General features: G+C 32.5%; 2 protein-coding genes across 4 annotated transcripts; one reads left to right on the forward strand and one right to left on the reverse strand.

Moving 5' to 3' along the window:
• Nucleotides 1-3,217: 3,217 nt before the first annotated feature.
• Nucleotides 3,218-9,125, reverse strand: LOC134728256 (selenoprotein M-like). The gene is made up of 4 exons (XM_063592800.1): nucleotides 8,832-9,125; nucleotides 8,359-8,429; nucleotides 6,417-6,495; nucleotides 3,218-4,367 (listed from the first exon to the last, which is right to left on the reverse strand). The coding sequence occupies exons 1-4, from the start codon at nucleotides 9,009-9,011 to the stop codon at nucleotides 4,230-4,232; spliced, it is 468 nt and encodes a 155-aa protein (XP_063448870.1). The 5' UTR covers nucleotides 9,012-9,125; the 3' UTR covers nucleotides 3,218-4,229.
• LOC134728255 (zinc finger protein 431-like) lies at nucleotides 5,423-23,782 on the forward strand. Of its 3 annotated transcripts, none has more exons than XM_063592799.1 (2): nucleotides 5,423-5,737; nucleotides 20,915-23,782. In XM_063592799.1, the coding sequence occupies exon 2, from the start codon at nucleotides 20,917-20,919 to the stop codon at nucleotides 23,611-23,613; it is 2,697 nt and encodes an 898-aa protein (XP_063448869.1). In that variant the 5' UTR covers nucleotides 5,423-5,737; nucleotides 20,915-20,916; the 3' UTR covers nucleotides 23,614-23,782. The 3 variants fall into 3 exon arrangements, with proteins under 3 accessions (XP_063448869.1, XP_063448866.1, XP_063448868.1); XM_063592796.1 differs by lacking the exon at nucleotides 5,423-5,737 and adding an exon at nucleotides 9,023-9,129; XM_063592798.1 differs by lacking the exon at nucleotides 5,423-5,737 and adding an exon at nucleotides 12,500-12,598.
• Nucleotides 23,783-25,743: the final 1,961 nt, after the last annotated feature.

A 25,743-nucleotide genomic window follows, 5' to 3' on the forward strand; every position in this document is an offset into this window, starting at 1 on the left:
TGTTTTTGGTTATTATCTTGAATATTATTATAGATAGAGATAAACTGTAAACAGCAATAATGTTCAGCAAAGTAAGATTTACAAATAAGTCAACAGGACCAAAATGGTCAGTTGGCCCCTTTAGAAGTTATTGCCATTTAAAGTCAATTTTTAACCATTTTTCGTAAATTTTATATATCTTTTACAAAAATCTTCTCCTCTAAAACTGCTTGGTCAAATGAATCCAAACTTGGCCACAATCATCATTGGGGTATCAAGTTTAAAAAATGTGTGGCGTGACCCGCCAAACCAACCAAGATGGCCGCAATGGCTAAAAATAGAACATAGGGGTAAAACGCAGTTTTTGGCTTATAACTCAAAAACCAAAGCATTTAGAGCAAATCTGACACGGGGTTGAATTGTTCATCAGGTCATGTTCTATCTGCCCTGAAATTTTCAGTTGAATCAGAGAACCCGTTGTTGGGTTGCTGTCCCTGAATTGGTAATTTTAAGAAAATTTTGCTGTTTTTGGTTATTATCTTGAATATTATTATAGATAGAGTTAACTGTAAACAGCAAAAATGTTCAGCAAAGTAAGATTTACAAATTAGTCAACATGACCAAAATGGTCAATTGACCCCCTAAGGAGTTATTGTCCTTTATAGTCAATTTTTAACAATTTTCATAAAATTTGTAAAATTTTACTACCGGTTACATTTTCCACAGAAACTACTGGTTTAAGTTCATTATAGATAGTGATAATTGTAAGCAGCAAAAATGTTCAGTAAAGTAAGATGTACAAACATATCACCAAAACACAATTTTGTCATGAATCCATCTGCTTCCTTTGTTTAATATTCACATAGACCAAAGTGAGCGACACAGGCTCTTTAGAGCCTCTAGTTTGTAGATCTTAGTAATCTTTTACAAAAATCTTCTCCTCTGAAACAACTTCGCCAAATTAAACCAACCTTGGCCACAACAATCATTGGGGTATTTAGTTTAAAAAATGTGTGGCGTGACCCCGCCAACCAACCAAGATGGCCGCCACATTTAAAAATAGAACATAGGGGTAAAATGCAGTTTTTGGCTTATAACTCAAAAACCAAAGCATTTAGAGCAAATCTGACAGTGGTAAAATTATTCATCAGGTCAATATCTTTCTGCCCTGAATTTTTCAGGTGAATTGGACAACCCGTTGTTCGGTTGCTGCCCCTGAATTGGCAATTTCAAGGAAATTTTGCTGTTTTTGGTTATTATCTTGAATATTATTATAGATAGAGATAAACTGTAAACAGCAATAATGTTAAGCAAAGTAAGATCTACAAATAAGTTAACAGGACCGAAATGGCCAGTTGACCCCTTAAGGAGTTATTGCCCTTTATAGTGAATTTTTAACCATTTTTTCGTAAATCTTAGTAATCTTATACAAAAATCTTCTCTGAAACTACTGGGCCAAGTTAATTATAGATAGAGATAATTGTAAGCAGCTAGAATGTTCAGTAAAGTAAGATGAACAAACACATCACCATCACCAAAACACAATTTTGTCATGAATCCATCTACGTCCTTTGTTTAATATTCACAAAAACCTAGGTGAGCGACACAGGCTCTTTAGAGCCTCTAGTTTGTAATGTTAAATTCTCTCTTATTATAAGTAAAAGTATAACTATATTTGATTTGTGTGTACCTTGCAAGGTCCTCTTTCCTGTCAGACAGTTTTCAATTGACCTCGACCTCATTTCATGGATCAGTGAACAAGGTTAAGTTTTGATGGTCAAGTCCATATCTCAGATATTATAAGCAATAGGTCTTGTATATTCGGTGTATGGAAGCAATGTAAGGTGAACATGTCCAACTGGCACGTGCCATCTGACCTTGACCTCATTTTCATGGTTCAGTGGTTAAAAGTTAAGTTTTTGAGTTTTGATATTTTTTTTCAAATACATGTACTATATGCAATAAATAGGTCAGCTATATTTGGTGTATGGTCATATTTTATGATCTTTATGTCAATGTCAATCGTGGAGGTTTTATTTGGCCTTGATCTCATTTTCATGGTTCATTGCTCAGTGTTAAGTTTTGTGTTTTGGTCTATTTTTCATAAACTATAAGCAATAGGTCAACTTTATTTGGTGTATGGAAGAATTGTTAGCTATACATGCCTGTCTGGCATGGTTCATCTGACCTTGACCTCATTTTCGCGGTTCATTGCTCAGTGTTAGGATTTGTGTTTTGGTCTGGTTTTTTAAATTGTATGCAATATGTCTACTATATTTGGTGAATGGCACGATTGTAAGGTGTACATAACTAGCTGGCAGGTGTCATCTGACCTTGACCTCATTTTCATGGTTCAGTGGTCAAAATTTATTTTTCAAATACTATGTGCATTAGGTCAGCTATATTTGGTGTATGGATATATTTTATGATCTATGTCAATCATGCAGGTTTTATTTGACCTTGACCTCATTTTCACAGTTAATTGTTCAGTGTTATGTTTTGTGTTTTGGTCTGTTTTTCTTAAACTATTAGCGTTAGGTCAACTATATTTATTTTATAGGAGAATTGTTAGATGTACAAGCCTGCCTGGCATGGTTCATCTGACCTTGACCTCATTTTCACGGTTCACTGGTCTATGTTTAGTTCTCTTGGTTAATGTTAAGTTTATATAATTATATGACAGTTGTTATAAAGCTTTAAATTTAGAACTATCAACATAATATCAATGATAAGTAAAGAAGGCAAGATATTTCAGTGTGTGCACTCTTGTTTACATTATATGTGTCCAACATATCCCTGATTAAGACAAGATACTTGTATCTATGTTTGCCCTTCTTTTTTATGAAACAAAGCAGGACCAAGTCTCAAAATTTTTCCTTTAGTTATGAATAGGAAATTCTGGTGTTTTGTTGCTTCATAATGTGATCCAATCAAATCCCAGTGTATATTAAACAGACTGAAACTCCGCTTACCTATTGTTTGCAAACAACCAAACAAACATAGCAAGCAAGTTGGTCCAAGTTTTGTTTTGCAAGCTTTTATAGAAATGCTGCAGAGCTATATTTGCTTAAATCCACTGTATTTGAATTCCTACCAAATTCCTACTAAAAAAGTCTTTCCTGGTACGCTAACTTTTTCAATGAAGACTGGCGTCCATGATATAAACAAGCGAACTTAAAGTGGTGTTAAACTCCAATAATTAATAATTTTGGATTTAAGAAAAACATTCAACAAAAAGTGAGTCGAATAATTTATTATAAAATATATTTCACAACATAATGACTCTAAGAAATTACAAATCTCTTTTTCCAATAAGTTCAGTAAAAGCATCCATTCCTGGTCGAAAGCTTTTGACCGGAAACTTCATATACACTGGTTCTTAAAGAAAAATGAAAAATCAACTTGTCAGAGTCAATAATCTCTGTGGATTTCATCACAATGAAAAATGCTAAACATGAATATTTTGTTTTGAAATTCTCACTGCAATTTACACTATGTTTCATTAAGCTTTCACACACATTTACATCATTGTTACAATTCTCATGGATAAAAAACTTTGCATAAATGATACCAATTTGAAGACAATAGATATAACATTAATAAAATTTTGAAAATTTAAAACACTTCATTTCAAATTCAATGTAACTTTAAAGAGCAGTTCATATCAACATTTAAGATTTTAAATACTGTCATTGTTAAACTTTTCTGCTAATATTCTCAATAATGTTTCTAAAAATATAACAAATTACTTCTTTTTCAATGAACAATAATTTTCTCAAGGTCAGACATACTGAATTGGTTTGACTCTCAAGGTCAGACACACTTTCACATCACATGTAAAATCATAAATATAAAATAATACACCCATAAACATCACACATACTTGTACCACATGTAAATTGATCAGGGAAATTTCTAACAGTCGACTTCTCAGTCACAAACCCTCAAAATAGGATTTTGGTTGGCAGATTTACTTGAGTAAAAACATGTATTGTCTATAACTATATTAAATATCAAAAGCAATTATGTTATGATGTAAATTTGCATAGAAAAATTGTGTGATGAAAGAAAAATGAAAGCATTGAAGAAGTTAATTAAAAAAAAATCCTTTAAAATTTGTACTTAATTCACTTTTTATCTGTGAAACAGTAATTGGACTTAATGAAATAATTTTGTAGTTTGTATCCTTTTGTAAGATAAATGTCATGATATGGTGATTTTATAATGGCACAAAAAATACAATGAGCATTTTATAATTCTTCTTTAAGTTCGTATGGTCCATCTGCTCCTTCTGGGACCTCTTCATCTTCAGAACTCTTTTTATAAAAATTCCATTTTTTTAATAAATCATTTATTTCATCTCTTTTAAGAGGTTCCATGTCTATCCTCTGAAAAAGAAATATTCACATCATGTTGAAACGTTATCATATTAAAATCAAAAATCTTTAAAAACGTACAATCTCATTTATTAAAACTAAATCTTAGCACTCGCTCATTTTTTCACTCAGCGACCAAGTGAGGAGATTTAATTTTAATTAGATTGTAAAAATGTAGAGATGTATTTTAATCTATAGTTTTTTTTATAATTTTAAATCTGTTACATATCAACTTGAAAAGAAAATTTGAAAGCTGACAATAAGCTTTTGATAGAATTATAATAATCAAATAAACCTGTCATAATATTTTTTTTTCTTTGAACTGGTACATGAAACCAAGCTAAGGTGGCCATCTCTAACACTGTGTTATGGATTTAATTGAGGTATATGAAGTGATAAGATTTAAAACAGATTTAACGACTGCATTGAGCGTTACAAATTTTGAACAACACTTAACATATATATATGTTAAATTTAATGACTGGCTAAAACACTTAAAACAATGTTCAACAACATCAAAAGCCTAGCAACACTTTTGAACAACTGGGCCCTGGTGTTTGGTATTTTTTTATATGTATTTTCATTTTCTTCATACTGAGATATGAAGGTTACAATATAAACTTGCTACTTGTCCTTATAATACTTCCTTGATATAACTCAGTGACTTAAATATCAGTTTCTGTTGATATAACTCAAATAATTACAGTGCCCCCTTACAGTCATTGTCTTCCAGAGATCAATTAATGCAGCAATTGAAGTGAGTGAAATATAACGACAGGATTATTATAGTTACTGGTGATGAAGATTATGTGGTAACAACCCTAGACATTTTTAGAGGATAAGAATTGTTTATTATTGAGATAACAGCATGGAAGTAATACTTAAATATTTAAACTTCCATGATAATAGTAATGGTCAAATAAGTGCTGTCTCTTAGCTGACCATTATACATGGAAGTATTAAATTGACATTATACTTCCTTATTAAGGTGTCCTTAAGTTTGTCAAAGTATATAGCCTTTTGCCTAAGGCTTGACCACTGTTGTGATCTATTGATATGATAACAGTAGGAAAGTGAAATTTGATATATATTAGAAATTGGCAAAACTGTTAATTTATTTTCATTTTATAACTAACTACGGATTTATAAGGGTCAGACTTATTTATGTACATATGATCAAACATCATATCATTGTCCGAGTTTCCAATGGCAGAATGTTATAGATCTACTTCAAAAAAGTATTTTAGATTTATAAAACATGTACAACCAAAAAAAACTCTGTGTTATTTGTGGAGATGGAATTGAAAAAAGTTTCCTAGAGAAAAGCAAATAGAAGACTCTGAGTTTAATATTGACACTGAAACTCAGACACAGAACTGGAGGTAATTTTATTAGTGAATTACAAAATTGTATAATCAGAGAAAAAATAACTACCGTAATGATGATTTATAGAATTTTTAGGCTGTCCCAATAACTATGTCTTTTTTTTAAGGAACAACATTTTTTAACCCCTCCAAACATGCCAAAGTGTGAAGTTCTATAATTTTGCAATGTCAAATCAGAAAATTATATAAAAATAAAAAGAACATATTTCAAAAGATGTATAAACAATTAGTCACCAAAGTTTTATGAAAATTACTCAAAGCGTTTTAGAGTAATTGTCCAAAAGCTAAAAAATCCCCCCTTTTTTATGTTAATTTAAAAGAAAGACTTAAAACCGACTGTTAAAAGTCACAATGTGTCTATTAAAAAGTAGACAGAAATGATTTTGATCTTGACAAATAGCATTCAAACTTTTTAAACCAAGGGTTCCATGATGTAAATATTATTTCCTTTTTTTTTTTTTTAAGTTTTGTGTTAAAGGATTGCTGATATTTACAGGTACCAGTTCTCCACATTTTCTTTCATTCAAATTGAATTGATATATACATTAACAATGCACATTCAAAAGATATTTGATACAAACATATACATGAGGGCATGGATGGAGGTTTGTCCAATACTCTCTACACTAAACCCTGTCTACACCCTCATATAATTGTATACATGTATTGTACCTACCTCCACATCTTGGTCTGCTGCATTCTTTAAGCAGAGTATTGGAGGGGCACCAGGTACCTTCTTAAATTCAACATTGTGACTGGTTCCTTGTTAAGGAAAAAAACAATGGAGAAACAATATATTATATAATCAAACATGTTTATAAAGGATTCTGTAAAACTGGGTTTATCAAAGCATAAAAACAATAATCTATAGTTTCATCATAAGTTTTTTGCATTAAGTCTGTCTGATTGAAAACTGCAACTGGTTAAAGTTTGAAGGCATGAAAACAAGAAACCTACATCTTTGCTAACGAATGAAATGAGAATGATATGAATCGTAACACTTGGCTAGCATAGATGAGTAACCTGTAGCTATATATATAAAATGTACTGCCTTTTAATTTTAGAAAACTATAAGCATTTCCTGTTTTCAATGTTAATTTATATTTTTTTGCTTCACATTTAACATAACAAATTATCTTGGTAAAATATTTGAGATGTTCCCCTCGGGCATTAGATTAATATGAGATAGTTTAACAAAAAAAATCAGATGTGTGTTTATCTGTTTATATATATGTTATAATCTTTTGCAGGGGTGAATAATTATAATATCTTAAAATCAACTTCTTTTTAAAACACAAAAATGTATATAACTTTCAATTGAATAACTAGGTCTCTTTGTATATTTTCAGTTGGAAGAGGTTTGTCTGTACTCGTAATAAACGTTGAGGTGTAATCACAGCCTTAGTTGCTAAACAGTTATGATGAACCATTAGAGGTTATTTATTTCTAACATTACTTAAAAAGATATTTGTTGTATATAAATGTCCTAAAAACTAATTACTGTAGGATGTATTGCTTTGAGGGTCACTGATGAGTCATTTGAAAATGAAACTCATGTGTTGCTTACAAAACATAAGTCTGATATTTATTTTTTCATTATTTTGTATATATGACAGTTGTCCTAAAATTTTAACTTAAGATTTTGTAGAACTTATGTCTACTTTGGTAACATGCGTCACTGAATACACCATATATGTCAACCACCTGTTACAAGAACTCATTGTGTATCTGCTTAGGAATCTTTTAGCGAAAAAAATCAATTTTTGAATCAGTTTATCATATATAATTTTGTTTTATTAATTTGTTATTTGTATAATAAATAGTTTTGACAATAAGAATAAAAAAAACAGGTTAATATAAAATAGCAGTGGCTGTTCTAGAAATTTTCATAAGAAGGGGCCCTGTTCCAGTCATTCCCTGTATAAGCAACAAAATTTGTCAGAAAAGACCCAAGACCCCCTCCCCAACCTCTAAATCTGACTCTGATTAGTTTAAGTGAGATCTTATAGTCAATTATTAGATCAAATATCTATATATATAAAGGTTGGATTAATTTTCTACAAATGGTAATTAAAGTTAGACGAACAGGTGCATGTTTCTAATAGATAATTTACCCTCTACTGTTGGCTTCTAGTAGTGATGTGTACCTGTACATCTTAATGTAAGACATCTTACCAAATATTAATTATGCAGCCATGACTGACAAAGAAACATACATTGTAGAAGAGATTGAGATACTTTGGAAATTTAAATTCTGCTTTTCAAAACAATTAACACAAACATTAATTTTAGCTGAAAGCTGCTGAAACTTACACAGAAAGCAGGTAGAATGTTCCAGTAAGAGCTAAATTCAAGGAACAAAGTCATTACTTACTTTAAATGACGCCCGAGTTCTACTTTGTGTATATTTGATGCCCAGGACCAGTGTTTTCATGGAGAGGACTTTTCCATTTTAAATTACAAAAGTCAAGGACTCCTACCATTCTTTACACTGATGCTTTTACACAACTGATTTCTTATGGAGGACTTTTGTTTTATATCTCAATTGATCCTGAACCTTTCATTATTTAAATCAAATTTGAGTAAACCCCTGTTTAGTGAATACAAGTAAAGGATACAACAGAGGGATATCATCATAGATGAATCTCTTGACCTCTGGAAGTCGGTTCAAACGTCATCCACCACAACTCTACAATAAACAAAAAAACATTGTTAACACAGTAAATTATCCATTGCAAGCACTTATCATGAACAAAGACATCTGTAGTGACTATGCTATAATGAGGGGTCACATACTGTCCAAATGCACATGCAGGCCATTGAGTGATTTTTTTTCTTCTTTAAGTCCAGTGGCAAACATTTCATAAGATAAAGAATAAAATGTGTCAAAGATCTTTTCAAATTTAATACAGATATAATAGAGATCAATTGGTATAAGATTAAAGAATGGAATGAAATAGTAAAAAGGATATATAGAGTAGAAAAATATAAATATATTATGATTTGACACCCATAAGTTAGTTATACTGAACATTGCCATTCAATTTGGTGGCCCTATACCAGGTGTTTATATTAATAAAAGATAACTTACTTCAACAACTGCTTTCACTACTACTTTGTCTTCGAGATCAACTTCATCATCTGCAGTAACTATATTCAGAATAAGCAATAATGCCGGCAGCACCAGCATTCGCTTCCAATCCATTTTCGATGTATGTTTGTATACAGATACCAGTAAAGGTGCGTTTTGTAAGTGAGCAAACGATTGCATTAAAACAGGGATCCAGAACCGGTGTAAACGTGTAAGAAAGCAGTGACGCGAAAATATGTATGATCAAAACGTGTATAAATTTCTTTGGTTGGTTTAAACTGCTAGGTCAAGAACTCAGGTAAATAAATATAACAGGTGTTTTGTAATTTTTTCACTGTCTATTAAAAATTAATATATTTCTATCTATTGATTCTTCAATATTATAACACAAATACTTGAAGTAAAGGTATACTCTGGTGGTATACTGCATATTAGACGTCTTAATGGCTATATTAAACAAAGATTACGTTTCATTCAATATGAAAATTTACCTGTATAAGTAGATTTGCCATTTATGTTTTTGGTGTCAAACATTAAAACATGATTAATTTTGGATACTATATTTAGAATAGCTCCTATTATGATTGTCCATTGAAATTGAAACAAATTTCAAGGAATTAGACAATATACGTATAGTGTCTTGAAATATGAAATTTATTTGTATGAGGCTTAGAAACGGGAAAATGCGAGGTTCTACCGAGCATTTTCCCGTTTCGTGCCGAATACAAATAAATTTCATATTTCAAGACACTATACGTATATTGTCTTTATACTGAAATCGAAAAAAAAATGAAAAATGAAAAAAACATGTAACAAAAATTGTTAAAAAAAGTGTTTGGAATTTCCCTCTTGGGGTACCATTTTGAGCGTAGTCCAGGTGGTAAGACAATGGCGTATTAAGGAATTATAAAGGGAAAATGAACTTAATTAATAGCATTTGATAAACATGATATATAAATAACCAATTTGAAGACATAAAAGTTTAAATTCAAAAAAGTTTGACCATTGTTACTTTACGTTGTCATGGTCGTGACGTGATGTTGTTGATGAAATACAATAAGGAGGCGGGGATTATAGGTCAATTGGGGTCATTGACGTATAAAGCTAACGTTTATACGTATAGCTTTATCTGTACAGTAAAATAGCTGATTGCAGTATAAAAGAAAGTTATTGGTTTATCAATGAAGTTTATCATGATAGAATCATTATAATTTAGGCCAATGAAGTTTGTCACAGGTACTCGGTTAGCACAGGGACTTTGTATACCAACTATCTCAGTATAGAAAGTCCCTGGTTATATATAGCAGATTAAAATGTTATTTATCAATGTTTTTTTCTAAAAAAAAAAAATCTGTCTATTTGAATTACAGTATTCACGTGTTTGGTGTTGGTATAAGTATTTCTTTGTTTTCTAGGAACTATCCATATCCGTTTACTGAAGAGCAGTAAACTGGCTGCACTGACACATACCTAATTGCTAGAAAAAAAAAATATTTATGATAATGTCAAAAACATCAATAACGTAATTACACGCAAAGCAAAAACAAAATGATTTGAAAACTTCGATTATCAAAATTTAAATCAAGCCCATATCAATTCTGAGCAATTCTGGTGTGGAACATTATGTCCCTGCCATAGTAACGGCCGGGGACAATTAAATTACCCTTATCTGTCTGTACGCCCGCCCGTCCGTACGTACGTTAAAAAAATGGTTTCCGTTATCTAACTTAAAAATAGTTTGCCTCTGTTCGACAACCAAATGTTATGAAACTTATTCACAATGCTTATTACCACAAAACACATATCAATTTTGAATTTGGATGGCGCATCTTTTACTGGTGTAGAGTTATATGCTCCTTTACAAATAGAAAAATTGCTGAATTTTGTGTTACCACTCTTTAACTTTAAGCCCACACTAAATATTACGAAATTTATATAAACAATGCTAACTACCACAAAAATCAGATCACTGAGAACAAATTTGGATAGCGTCACTTTTACAATTCTTGAGTAATGTCCTTTTTATAGAACTTCATGCAAGCGGGGACATCATCTGTGACACATTCCCCATTTATTTTCTAAGTGTTTCAAACTATTTGAACTAAGTCCTAAAAACAAAAGCAAAAAAACCCAACTTTTGTGTCTAAATGGCCGTCGTGTCAGAATATAGACTTCCCCTTCTCATGCTTATTTATCTTAACCCAGACAAAACCAACAAAGTATTTTAATTACTTCTGAATCTCGGATAGGGGACACTTCTTATAATGTGCAGCTGGTTGCAGTATAGGTAACATTTTCCAGCCAAACATGTCATACATGTAGATGTTGAAAAGTATAAGGTCAATAAAGTGTCAATGACATGTACATGTTGAAAATGAAAAGCAATGTTTTAAATTTCATGCAATATTTATACGACCGCAAACATTTTAGTTAGGGTTCGTATAATGCTATCACTACGACATCGTCGTCGTCCGAAAACCGTGACATTTGGTTTCCGTAAAATACCTTTAGTTTAAGTAAATGGATCTCGATGAAATGTTATTAGAAGGTTCAATACCTCAAAAGGAAGGTTGATTTTGCATGGGGCTGGGAATTAGTGACCAAAAAGAGTTCCGACATAAACAAGCATATTTATTTTGTAGTTTCAGGACATTAAATAACTTACAGGTGTGTAAGTGTATAAGGATCTGTTCCATACAGTATCACAAAGTGAAGGCTGAGATGAGTTTGGGGGTAATTGCCCCAAACATGCAGAATAAGGGAGAGAGAGGGACCAAAAACAAGCATTTTATGGTTTCCAGACAATAAATTGTGTTTAAGATTATGGATCTTTTCTGATACATAATGAGAAAAGAATTTGTAACCTTTGCAAAAAAGAAATCGGGAACGAATTTCATTATTTATTCCAATGTGTATTTCCACCATTCGTAAAACTTAGAAACACATATGTCCATTGTACCCAGTTACTATAGTACAAATACAAGTGAGATAACTAGGAAAAAAAGTTATATCTGTATGTCATGTTCGACTGAACACACCTGGCTGTCATTGGTCCTGAAAAAAAACCTTGAAGTATTTTTTTAGATAAAAACATGTATCAGATTGATTTTTTTTAGTGAGTGGAAGCATGATTATTTATTTAACTTTATGTTGTTAGAATTTTGTCAGTCTCGCCATTAAATTACAAACTAACCAGGAGGAGTGACCCTCACATTTATAATTTGTATTAATCTACATATTTTTTCTAGTTATAAGGGATCATCAATTGTTGATATTTATAAATATTTGGACGAAGAGTACAGTACTCAGTAGTGTGGTAACAACCTATTTCTTTCTTGATTTAGAGTATTACATGACATAACATAATGATATTCATCTCCTACGTCTCTTGATTCGCAAAGATGGCACAACCTATCATTTATTATATACTGATAGTTTATTATCCTCTTGTACACTTAACGTGTCTGAGGATTTTTTTTAGAATTTAGACATATCTGTAAGAATTTGAAATTGAACAACTTGGAAAAACGAAAAAGTAATTACATACGCTTTCAACAATGGATTTAAATAATTAGAATAATGGGTAATTAGTTCTTTGTCCCATTGGTCCTTAAGTCTTTTTAATTTAACTACCGTGAGTAAAAATATTAACGTGTCATTTTAAGTAAATATTTCCTAGTTAAAGCGCTAATTGTTTTGGGTTTATTGTACTGTGAATCCTCTTTGAAGATGTAAGTTTATAGCAATCTGGAATATCTTTGAATTAAGTAAGTAAACATTACCCCGTACGTTGTTCAAAATATATTTAAAAAATGTTTCCAAATAAGTCTGTTTTTCTTTTTATATTATTTTTTTTTTTTAAATGTCATATTATGTTTTGTGAATTTACCTTCAGTAATATATTATTCAAATAAGTTATATACTAGCATCGAATGTTACCAAAGTTTATTTTGGTATGAACGAAAGCGACTGCAAGCAAACAGTCCTTTTTTTTTTTTTAAATATATTAAAAAAAATCACGAATATATTTCCTCAATGAACAGATCAAAACGTTAAGGCAATTTATAATACTATTTTTTTTTTTAAAGTTAATGTAAACAATTATACTTTATTATGAAATTCAATACATTTTATACAATATGTAACACCCTATATAATCACATTGTGGCCGAAGGAATCAGAAACTAGCAACATATGCCTATTTAGGATCCATCCTTAATATTGAAATGTAAGTTGTATTTGATGATAATTACATTAGATGTATGTTTCATTATAATACGTTATTCTGATTGGCTAACTACACATCACATGTTATTCTGTAAGCAAATGCATGGGACAATAAAATTTATCATTCATGATGACACGAGGTCCAACAATAAAGTGCACAGGTGAATTAAATAAAACTTGATAAAGATCGTGTTTTCATCATCCTTGCTAAAAAAAATGTAATTATAAGTATTGAATGCTTCTTTTTGTAACTTTATAGGGTTGTAAAAGCGTTGACCGTGCGTACATTTTTAGAATGAAGCGCATCCGCGCTTCATACAAAATGTACTTCGGTCAACGCTTTTACACCCCAATAAATTTACAAAAAGAAGCATTCAATTCTTAAATAATACTTAACATATATAAAGATTGTGGATGAACACGGATTTTTTGACAAAAAACATCTGAAAAGTTTTTAATGACTGAATTCAGTTAAAATCTTTCACCTAAACTAATTGAATCAAATGAAATAGACACTTAAGTGTTTAAAAAATGGACAAAATCTTTCGTCAGATGAACCTGAAATTTGAGGCCAAAATCGGTCCTTACCGGACCTACTCCTTTCAGTTCATGATGAACTAAGAAACAAATGCAACTTTTCATATGAAATGCTAACATGCATATTGTGTAAATTATTAGTATGTGAACTTTCAAGATTTAATAATGAACCATTGTACCACGAGCACAACATTTATGTTTTATTATACTTAAAATGCCATTTTTGATTGGCTAAGACAAGTGTCAATTTTCTCTATCACATGGCTGAGCGGGTGACAGTTTTTGGAAAGTTTGCTATAGCAATAAATTCTTAAGGCATCGGCCTAACCGGAAAAGAGACAGACTAACTGACTTTAGGAAGTGTGTCCTACTTCTAGATAATGTAGTACTGGTGTTTGAAAACTATGCTTTTGAAATTTTGAGCTCTTCTATTTTAATAGCATACAGATTGAATAAAAATGTACTGAATTTTCATCGATAAATCAAATAATTCAACTTCATTTGAAAGACGAACAAACACTACTTCGCGGATCTGCGCTACGCGGAAAGTAAAATCAATACACACGAGACAGCAGTTCCTACGTTATGATTTTATCGGTATTCTTCAGACATGCGTCAGATCCATATATATCACTGTGTATCATCGCCACCGGAAATTGGGTACGAACGAAGCGGAGAGAAATACTGTATGGCAACTTGCTAATTTTAAAATAGTTATTTGCCGTCTTTTTAAAAGAAAATAAAGTATTAAGTTCAATATCTATAAGGTGGGAAGGGTACCTTTTTATGTTAAACTGTTTTTGTCCTTTTCAAGGTTTAAATTTGTTTAAAAGTGTTAAAATTTGCAATGTTGTTCACTGTTTATTTGAAATTGAAATTCCTGTTATCTGTTACTTAATACTTAAAACTGTTTTTGACATCATTTTCTCTGTTAACTAATATTTACAAGAATCACAATAAAATTTGCTGTCCATCTCGTTCTTTACGTTGCTTCCGCAAAGGAGTGTATGTTACTGTGAATGTTTTTAAAAAAACTTTGAGTATGGTAAATCCTTGATAAAATTGAGAATGGAAATGAGAAAAATGTCAAAGAAACAGAAGCCCGACCAATACGAAGAAACAACTGAACGCAGCGAGAACATTATGCACTAGGGTGGGGAGGAAAAAACTTAAAATTGACACACATAATTTTTAAACAACCTCCTCCCCTTCCTTCCTAATAAATGAGGCTTAATAAAAATAATGTTCGCGCCCTATTCTATCTGTTTGTTACACTTTCCTATGTCATGACGATAACCCAAGTTTGCTACGACTGATTGACATAAAACATATACTCTTGAAACAATATATATAACCAGAAGAAGCCTCTTTTAAAAACTGCTGTTTGAAGCATTATCGATAATTCATGACAGTCCTTTCTCTTGGAGTCAATCACTCCGTCTGCTTTTCCATCCGTGCAATTGTCTGTCAATGTGTCAATAAAAAGATATGGTACTTGCGTGTGTTTTCTGAAAATTAGTCAGCATTATAAAAGATTCCTTATGGAGCTTGGCATTTCTACGACTTTGTACAGTGGTTTTCATACTTTTTAATACATTGAAGATATGAACTTCCTCTCTTCATTACTTTTGGGTAGTTTGGAAAAAAAGGGTAAATAAACTAAAGTTGCTGTTAACTCTTTTTTGATTTTGCCATGTGATTATGGACTTTCCAAATTGATTTTCCTCTGAGTTCAGTATTTTTGTGATTTTACTTTTTATCAGCATTTAAAATTTGTTGTTAACTATTTTTGCCAAAATCGAGGTGTTGTTAACATGTTAACGGACCCCTACTCCCTCCCCCCTCTAATTATGCAGAGGATAAAATGCATTAGATAGAAAAACCATTTGCTTGACAGCATTTATGTGTATACAAATTATATATTATTTAAAAAAAACTGACAAGAGAGCTCACGGTTAATTCGAAATGCAATTCACAATTTGTTTCTCCTTACTTGCGATGAAAACAAAGTATTTTCTTAATTTTTCTTTTTACAAATGAATCATTTCAGAATTTAGATAATTAAACAATTTTTATGTGCCCGGTCTGTCCGAATTCTCGATCCTGTGGTTCGGAGGTTGTCGTTGCTTCATCTCTATCTTATTTGTTGTTTTCAGAAATTGTTTTATTATGAGTTAGGCCGTCAGTTTTCTTGTTGAGTCCTTCCATGTTTTTCTGTCGGGGCTTTTTATAGCCGACTATAAGGTACGAGTTTTCGTTGTTGGAGGCTGTACGATAGCAAATAATTGCTTACATACACTTTATTTGATACTGATGGATAGTTATCTTATTTGCTATCATACCACAACTCCACTGTTTTAACTAAAAAAAGCTAGCACCAACAATTAAAAGATAAATGAACGGTTTATTAAATTCGTTTACAAAATTTCACCCTAACAACAAATAAGACACCAGTCGTTAGTAGTATAACGATATATGAATGTATTTAGGACAATATGGTTGAAAAAAAAATCATTTTTTGTACAAAATCAAAAAGCGGTACGCAACGAAGCCTTCTGAACTGAATTAACGGCATATATTTTTAATAATATTTGATAAGTAAGACAATTTGCATATTTCTAAGCCTGTAAAGCTTTGATATCAACAAAATATCGTCACTTGATATTATTTAAACAGTGATTAATTTCCTCTTAAAATTATAATTTATAACAAGATGCCGTACAGACAAAAGTTGTTATTTTGCAATTCGCCGTACAACAAACAAACAATGTTTTTGTCCATATTCTTTTAAAAACATGTTTTTGACATCAAATTTCAGTAAATATGATGCCATACTATAATAATCTATACACGTGTCTGAAAAAATAACGAAAAACAGTTAAATATCTTGAGAATGGGGCAACAGAGGACGATCGACCTCGAAATTTTCCGGTACTAAGTGACAAGTTTTGGAGTATTACACAAAATCTTGTATTAATTTTGTACTTTTCGACCTAATAATTTAAAGAATTATATATCAGAAAATCATTTCTTAAGCGGCACCCTCATCAAATGAGTGTAAATGATTTACTTTTTTTTCTATTTTTCTCCGCTTCGTTAGTACCCAATATCCGGTGGCGATGATACACAGTGTATATGTGTGCCTCCAACTGGGAGTACTACAATCCCGGTTTCAAAGGTTTCCTACCTTCCTCCGGATGAAGAGAAAATTAATAGCGTGTTTAAAATATTTCATGAATGAACATTTTTCGTCGCTTACTACGATTTTTACAAATTTCTATTCGAAAGGTAAAAGCCCGAGAGTATCGGAAGTATCATGGTATTTCATCTGATCTCGGCCCACAACAAACTCGGACTATAATAAACTCGGCCTTTTACATATTCGGCATTAGAAATCGGACTATAACAAAAATCGTAATTATACTAATTGCTTTTAAGACTCCTAAACAAAGTTTTTGCTCAGTTCTTATTATTTTTTTCTTGGGGTCTATTTAGTTGTATTTTGAGGGGCCAACAGAAGGGAGGAAATTACTATAAGAATAAGAATAAGAATAAGAATAAGAATACTTTATTAATCCAATTATGGACCCTTGCGGGTTTTAAATTTCATACAATGATTACAATGATTTGTTATAACAATGAAATAATAAAATGAAATACATGACAATAGAACTCTGAACAGTTATTGCATGCACATGGAATAGAAAGTAATATGGGAGACAATCAATCAATTTCTGTAAGGATTATTCCCCTTTAAACAGATATGGTGTTTTGAGTTGCATACAAATGATATGCAGCCCCAACTGATTAGATATAAGGGTATTTTTCTCCCATGTACACACAGCAACCAATTACTAGATATTTATGTATATAATTATATTTCTTGACAATTGCAGGAATATGATAAGCACCTTAGAGTTTTACTGCAGTTTGTTTATAAGCATTTACATATTAATAGAAGAAATATGCATACACATAGAGAAATGTGCACTTAAATTCAATTTTTGAATTTAAAATATATATATATAGATAAACTAAAAGAGATTTAGCCATTAACAGAATTTGTGGATCTCAATTGAAAACTCTGGATAAGAAAAATGCATAACTTTTTCAGTATATGTTGATCTTCAGTGGTCATTAACCATAAAAATTTTGATTTGCAGTCCAAGTTATTGAAATTTTGACAGTGTTCATGAGCTTGTGCAAACAGTGATTCTCTACATTGATTATACAATGGACAGTTAATTAAAAAATGAAACTCATCTTCAATATCATTATGAGAACAAAAATTACAAGTCCTCTGTGACCTTTCTATAGGTTTGTTCTTATGTCGCTCTTTTTCTACTCTTAATTGGTGAGCACTTATGCGAAATTTACATAAAATTTGTCTTGATTGAAAACTTTGAATATCAAGATATTTTTCCATACTATAGAACCCTAAGGGATTTTTTTTTAAATTTTCAATAACAATAATAAATTATAAACTTGAAGAAAACAGTAAGTGACAGACACACATGGTTTTTAGTAATTATCACAGGACCATAAAACAAATCAAATTAATTAAATTTAGGTTCAGTCCATGGTGTCACCCCACCCAACCCCTCATGTTTGAATACTTAAAAACAGTCAGATCCCCACTCCTAAACATATGTTCTTATACGTTACAATAAAACAAATCAAATGAAATAAAAGGCGAGTCCCCTGGGGTTACTCTCACCCCCTGTTTTTTGAGAACTTATTAACAGTTGAGGTCTCCACCCATATACCATATATATTATTGTATGGGACAATGAAATAAATCAAATGAAATATAGAGGAACTCCAGCGGGGTCAGTCACCCCACCCCTTTCTTTTCGAAAACTTGTAAACGGTTGAGATCCCCACCCATAAACCATATATATTTTTGTATGTGGCAACAAAACAAATCAAATGAAATAAAGTGGGTGTCCCTTTGGGTCAGCCCCAACCCCTCATGTCTGGGAACTTAGAAACTGTCGAGATCCCCACCCCTAAACCATATATATTTTTGTATGTGGCAACAAAACAAATCAAATGAAATAAAGTGGGTGTCCCTTTGGGTCAGCCCCACCCCCTCATGTCTGAGAACTTGTAAACGGTCGAGATCCCCACCCCTAAACCATATATATTTTTGTATAGGGCAACAAAACAAATTCAATGAAATAAAGTGGGAGTCCCTAGAGGTCAGCCTCACCCCCTGTTTTTTGACAACTTGGAAATGGTCAAGATCCCTACCCCTTAACCATATATATTCTTGTACTGTACAATAAAACAAATCAAATTCAAAAGAAGGCGAGTCCCTAGAGGTCACTCCCACCCCCTTGTTGTTTGAGAACTTGTAAACGGATGAGATCCCCACCAACAAACCATATATATTTTTGTATGAGAGAAGAAGTCCACAGGGGTGACCCCACCAACTTCTTTTTGAAAACTTATACGGTCGAGATGATCACCCCTAAACCATATATATTCTTTTATGGGGCAACAAAACAAAACCAATGAAATATAGTGGGAGTACCTCTGAGTCATCCCCAACCCCTTATGTTTGAGAACTTGTAAACGATGAGATCCCCAACCCTCAATCATAAATATTCTTGTATTGGACAATAAAACGAATAAAGTGAAGTTTAAGGAAGTCCCTCGGTGTAACCCCACACCATCCTGTTTTGAAAACTTGTAAACAGTCAAGATCCACCCCCTTTTCGAAAACTTGAAAACTGTTGAAATCCCCACATTGAAACAACATATATTCTTGTAGGGAATAATAAAACAAATCGGATGAAATAAAAGGCTAGTCCCCTAGGGCCACTCTTACCCTACCTCCTGCCTGTTTGAGAACTTGTAAACTGTCTAGATCCCCACCCCGAAATCATGAATATAACTTTACTAGACCAGACCAATTTGTATTGGACTTTGCTTAATGTCAGGCGACCGTGGGAATGACTAATTTTGAGAGCTTTGTTTGGGAGACTTCGAAGCAGCATCCTGTTACAATTATTTCTTGATAAAGTTTTTTCTTTTTTAAGTAGGAAAAAAAGTTAACCATGCAATCTAGGACTACACACAAAGTATTCGAAATATTACAATCAACCGTTGCAAACTTTCCACAGGTGCTATCCAGCACTTTGATTTGTAATGTTACCCTCTCGTCTAGACCAATCAGAACTCGATAATTCAAAGAAAAATGAATTGAATTTACATCAAGGAATTTAAAAATACAATGCTTAAGTTCTACGTTTTGGCTCAGATTTTATTATCAACTGATAAAATCAATAAAATAAAACATCTTGCTTGACTTTTTTTTCCTTTTTTCTAATGCCCGTAACGTTGTAATGCACGTGACGTCATAGAAAATACTTTTAAAATAAAAGTAATCTGTAAAAGCCAATAATGATAGGAAATCCAGTATAATAAATTAAATAACACATAGCTGAGAGGGTGATATAGCAGATTGGAACCCCTCGAAAAGGCATTATCAACCTTCGCCGCGGTTGACATTATGTTTACATAGGGTACCAATCTGCTCTATCACCCTCTCAGCTATGTGTTATTTTTATATTATTAATTTAAAACAAGATTTGAGCCGTTCAATATATATTCGGCGTCCATTGGTACAGTTAATCGTAAGCTTCCAAAGGACATTATATCCTTTCATTTGTTATACCTGCTTATATTGGTCATTTGTTATACCTGCTTATATTGGTCAACAAAATAAAAACGCCAGTTAGTTTCCAAGATACCCGGATGCCAGTTAGTTTCCAAGATACCACAGCAACAGTGTGGACGGATGCCAGTTAGTTTCCAAGATACCACAGCAACAGTGTGGTGTGGATAAGCATTTTTTTTTTGAAACCAGTGACTTAGTTGAAGTACATCCATAAAGACACTTCATGTTCCTTTTCTTTTTGTGTAGTTTTAATGTGCAGGACTTTTGTACTTATTTTGTTTCCTGGATGAATATCCCATATCTTTTTCGATATCCAACATAAACGAGTAAAAACTTCATGCCTTGCATGAACTTATGTTTAGCTTTAAGTGGCACGTTGTTAGCTTATTTTAGTTAAACTCAATGTTGAAAGGAAAAATGTATGGTTGCAACTGCTACGTACTTTATGTAATCAACAATCCTACACTCTTTAGAAAGAAACACAAATAAATGTATTCTATCCTCCAAGCCTTTATACCTTTCTGAATATATCATTGTTTCTGGTTTTGAATTTGCCTAAACTATTTATTGCTGGAATTTAGCGAACCACACACAAGTCTTGCATATTATTGTAATTCGTTTTTTCTTATTACAGAGATGACGAAACGAACAAACGTACTTGTTTTTGGTCAAGAAAAGACATGTACCAATGGTAGAAAAATCCTTGCAAAATGTTCCGAATGTGGTAAATGGTTCGCTTCAAAAGAAAACTTGAAGAAACACATGGATACACATGGTGAAACTACGAAGCACAATGAGACACACAGTGAACCTAAGAGACACAAGCAGTCACTTAGTGAACAGAATAAGCCCATAAAGACGCATTATGAAACCAATGGGCACAAGGAAACAAATAGTGAAACCGAAAATCAAGAAAAGACGCAGAGTAAAACTAAAAATCAAAAGAAGACACAGAGTGAAACTAAAAGGCAAACGAAGACACAGAGTGAAACTAAAAAGCAAAGGAAGACACAAAGTGAAACAAAAAATCATAGGAAGACACAAAGTGAAATTCAAAATCAAAAGAAGATACAAAGTGAAACTAAAAAGCAAACGAAGACACATAGTGAAGTTAAAAAGCAAACGAAGACACAGAGTGAAACTAAACTTTTTTCGTGTCCAATATGTCATAAAACGTTACTTGATAAAACTTCAATTGGTAATCATGAACGTATGCATTCTAAAAGTTTACAGTATGTGTGCAAGGTATGCAAGAAAGCATTCAATGTTAAAAGTCACCATAAAGCTCATGAACTGATATGTTCTGGAAAAGGTGGTTTAAAGTGTTCCACATGCAGTAAAATGTTCACTTGTGCATCTAAACTTGAAGCACATGAAAGAATTCATTCCGGTGAAAAGCCGTTCATATGCGACTTCTGTAATAAAGCATACAAAACACAAGAACTAAGAAGAGACCACCAAAGAACTCATACTGGCGAACGACCTTATGAATGTTCCACGTGCTCTAAGCGCTTTATAAGAAGAAATGAATTCCAGATACACGAAAAAACACACACGGCTCTTAGACCGTTTAATTGCCAAATCTGTGAAAAGACATTCCGTGATAAACGTCAGCTAAAAACTCATGCAATAATCCATTCTGACACCTTTCCGTTTTCTTGCAAGGTGTGTACGAAGGGTTTCAACCATAACAGCCATTGCTTATCCCACGAAAGAATGTGTTCTGGAGAAACTGTATATAGTTGTATCATTTGCGATAAAAGGTTTCCAAATGCATCTAGCTTAAAAATTCACTGCAGAAAACATACAGGTGAAAGACCATTTGAGTGTAATGTTTGCGACAAAACCTTCAGTTGCACGACCAACCTGAGAGTACACAAGTTATCACATAGCAAGGCACGACCTTTCCAGTGTTTGGATTGTGACAAAGGTTTCAAAACGAAAGATAAATTAACTCGACACAAGACAACCCATTCTGATCTCCGACCTTTTCCATGTCACGTCTGCCATAAAACGTTCAAATTGAAAGAACAGTTAAATACTCACCTCAAAATTCATGATCATTCTCGCGATAAACCACATTCTTGTGCGATATGTAGCAAAAGTTTTTGTTCTAAAGGTGAGTTGAGAAGCCATGACAGAATCCATACTGGTGAGAAGCCGTTTAATTGTGGGATATGTGATAAATCATTTGCCGGACTGGGAACAATGCTAAAACATCAAGGGATACATTCGGGGGAAAGACCTTATTCTTGTTCTATTTGTTCGAGAAGTTTTAGATTACAGGGCAGTCTCCATAGGCACACACTAATACACACTAGTGAACGTCCGTTCCGATGTAAGACATGTAGTATGGGTTTTCTTACAAATATTCAATTATCAAAACATGAAGTTGTACACACGCGTACTTCAACAAAGTGTTCCTTTTGTGACAAGAGCTATTCCACTGTATATGGGTTGTTACAACACGAACAATTACATACCGGTGCGAAACCTTTCCAATGTTCTATATGTAACAAGAAATTCACATGGAGAGCGAACTGGAAAAGACATGAAAAGATACATATGGGAGAAAAACGCCATGAGTGTATTGTATGTCATAAAATGTTTGCTAGCAGCTTTAGTTGTAAACTTCACGAGAGAATACATAGCGGAGAACGGCCTTTTACCTGTCCGGTATGTAATAAAGGTTTTAAGAGCAAAATAGAAATGAAATATCATAAATTTGTACATACAAAGAATAAACCGCTTAAATGTAGCGTTTGTGAAAAGGGATTTTGCACAAAATATAAATTAAAACTACATGAGGTTACACACAGAAAAGTGAAACCTTTCATTTGTTCTCTCTGTAAAAAGGGATTTAGCACTAAAAGTGAATTTGAAACTCACATGAGAGTTCACAAGGGTGACAGACCACACAAATGTACAACTTGTAATAAAAGATTTTTCCTGGTCGGATCCCTACACGTGCATGAGCGCATCCATTCTGATACTAAACTTTTTAATTGCAATGTTTGTCAGAGAGGATTTAATTTCAAGAGCAGTTTACAAATTCACGAACGGTCACATACGGGTGAGAAGACATATGTTTGTGAGTTTTGCGGGAAAGCCTTCGTGGGCAGTTCGTCACTAAGGACACATTTGATGATTCACTCGGACAGTAAACCGTACAAGTGTTCTACGTGTGAGAAAACGTTCCGGTTTAATGCTAGTTTGAAGACACACGAACGGTCTCATGGCAAAGGAGAATCTTTAGAATGTCCCGTGTGTAACAAAATCTTCAAGCAGAAAATATATCTGAAGCGACATGAAAAACTACATACAGGAGAATAGAACAAATTCATTGTTATGTTTTAAGTAGAAGTATTGGAAAATAAACAGTTGTATACATATATATATATATGCATGGAGCTATATCAAGGTTTAGGGATATAACACATGAAACGTGCTTATGTATTTATTTGTATTGGACCATATAAAAATAAAATCTGCAATGATATATTTTGATGTTTATCTTTTATACTAGGTAACACATTTGTTTTTAGAATTTTTTCTTAGGACTAAATAATTATTAAACAGTTAAAGGGGATTAAAAGCCCAATTACTTATGTGAAATTGAAAAATCTAGAATTCAAAATCAAAACTATAAGTAGGGGCATTAGTAGCAACAAAACAAGCTGAATGTATTGATAGGTCAAAGAAATCCTTTTCGAGATACTTTTTGTCTTTTATCTTGAAATGGATGGCGGGAAAATAAATATAAGAAGATATATGGTATGAGTGTTAATGAGAAAGCTCTCCATCCAAGTCGAAATTTATGAAAGTAAACCATTATAGGTCAAAGTACTTTCAACAGGGATCATTGGCTCACACCGAACAACAAGATATAAAGGGACCCATAAATAACTAGTTTACAACGATTCAAACGGTAAAATCAACGGCCTAATCTGTATTAAAAAGACAACTGAGAAACAATTACGAACCTCATCAACAGTAAACGATTACTACTTTGTTTAGTTTAGAAGTGTATAACTCGTCAGATTGATACAAGCAGAAATACATTTACAAAAACAGAGTGGACGTTGATAGGTTCTTATGATTCACAAATATAAATACAATATCAAATAGCCTGTTCATGTCAACATATATTAACTAAGAATTAGGACTGCTTTCGATTTCTCCACTAGAAAGTGAGGTTGGAAACAGACAGCTATAGACTGAGACAACCATAATGATGCCTTCAACTAGATGTGGAACCGGTGCGAAACCTTTCCAATGTTCTATATGTAACAAGAAATTCACATGGAGAGCGAACTGGAAAAGACATGAAAAGATACATATGGGAGAAAAACGCCATGAGTGTATTGTATGTCATAAAATGTTTGCTAGCAGCTTTAGTTGTAAACTTCACGAGAGAATACATAGCGGAGAACGGCCTTTTACATGTCCGGTATGTAATAAAGGTTTTAAGAGCAAAATAGAAATGAAATATCATAAATTTGTACATACAAAGAATAAACCGCTTAAATGTAGCATTTGTGAAAAGGGATTTTGCACAAAATATAAATTAAAACTACATGAGGTTACACACAGAAAAGTGAAACCTTTCATTTGTTCTCTCTGTAAAAAGGGATTTAGCACTAAAAGTGAATTTGAAACTCACACGAGAGTTCACAAGGGTGACAGACCACACAAATGTACAACTTGTAATAAAAGATTTTTCCTGGTCGGATCCCTACACGTGCATGAGCGCATCCATTCTGATACTAAACTTTTTAATTGCAATGTTTGTCAGAGAGGATTTAATTTCAAGAGCAGTTTACAAATTCACGAACGGTCACATACGGGTGAGAAGCCATATGTTTGTGAGTTTTGCGGGAAAGCCTTCGTGGGCAGTTCGTCACTAAGGACACATTTGATGATTCACTCGGACAGTAAACCGTACAAGTGTTCTACGTGTGAGAAAACGTTCCGGTTTAATGCTAGTTTGAAGACACACGAACGGTCTCATGGCAAAGGAGAATCTTTAGAATGTCCCGTGTGTAACAAAATCTTCAAGCAGAAAATATATCTGAAGCGACATGAAAAACTACATACAGGAGAATAGAACAAATTCATTGTTATGTTTTTAGTAGAAGTATTGGAAAATAAACAGTTGTATACATATATATATATATGCATGGAGCTATATCAAGGTTTAGGGATATAACACATGAAACGTGCTTGTGTATTTATTTGTATAGGACCATATAAAAATAAAATCTGCAATGATATATTTTGATGTTTATCTTTTATACTAGGTAACACATTTGTTTTTAGAATTTTTTCTTAGGACTAAATAAATATTAAACAGTTGAAGGGGATTAAAAGCCCAATTACTTATGTGAAATTGAAAAATCTAGAATTCAAAATCAAAACTATAAGTAGGGGCATTAGTAGCAACAAAACAAGCTGAATGTATTG

Source organism: Mytilus trossulus, chromosome 8, assembly GCF_036588685.1.
Source record: "Mytilus trossulus isolate FHL-02 chromosome 8, PNRI_Mtr1.1.1.hap1, whole genome shotgun sequence".
Taxonomy (NCBI): Eukaryota; Metazoa; Mollusca; class Bivalvia; order Mytilida; family Mytilidae; genus Mytilus; species Mytilus trossulus.

What these genes read in the sequence shown, in the direction of transcription:
- LOC134728255 (XM_063592799.1), top strand. Translation starts at nt 20,917, where the DNA reads ATGACGAAACGAACAAACGTACTTGTTTTTGGTCAAGAAAAGACATGT.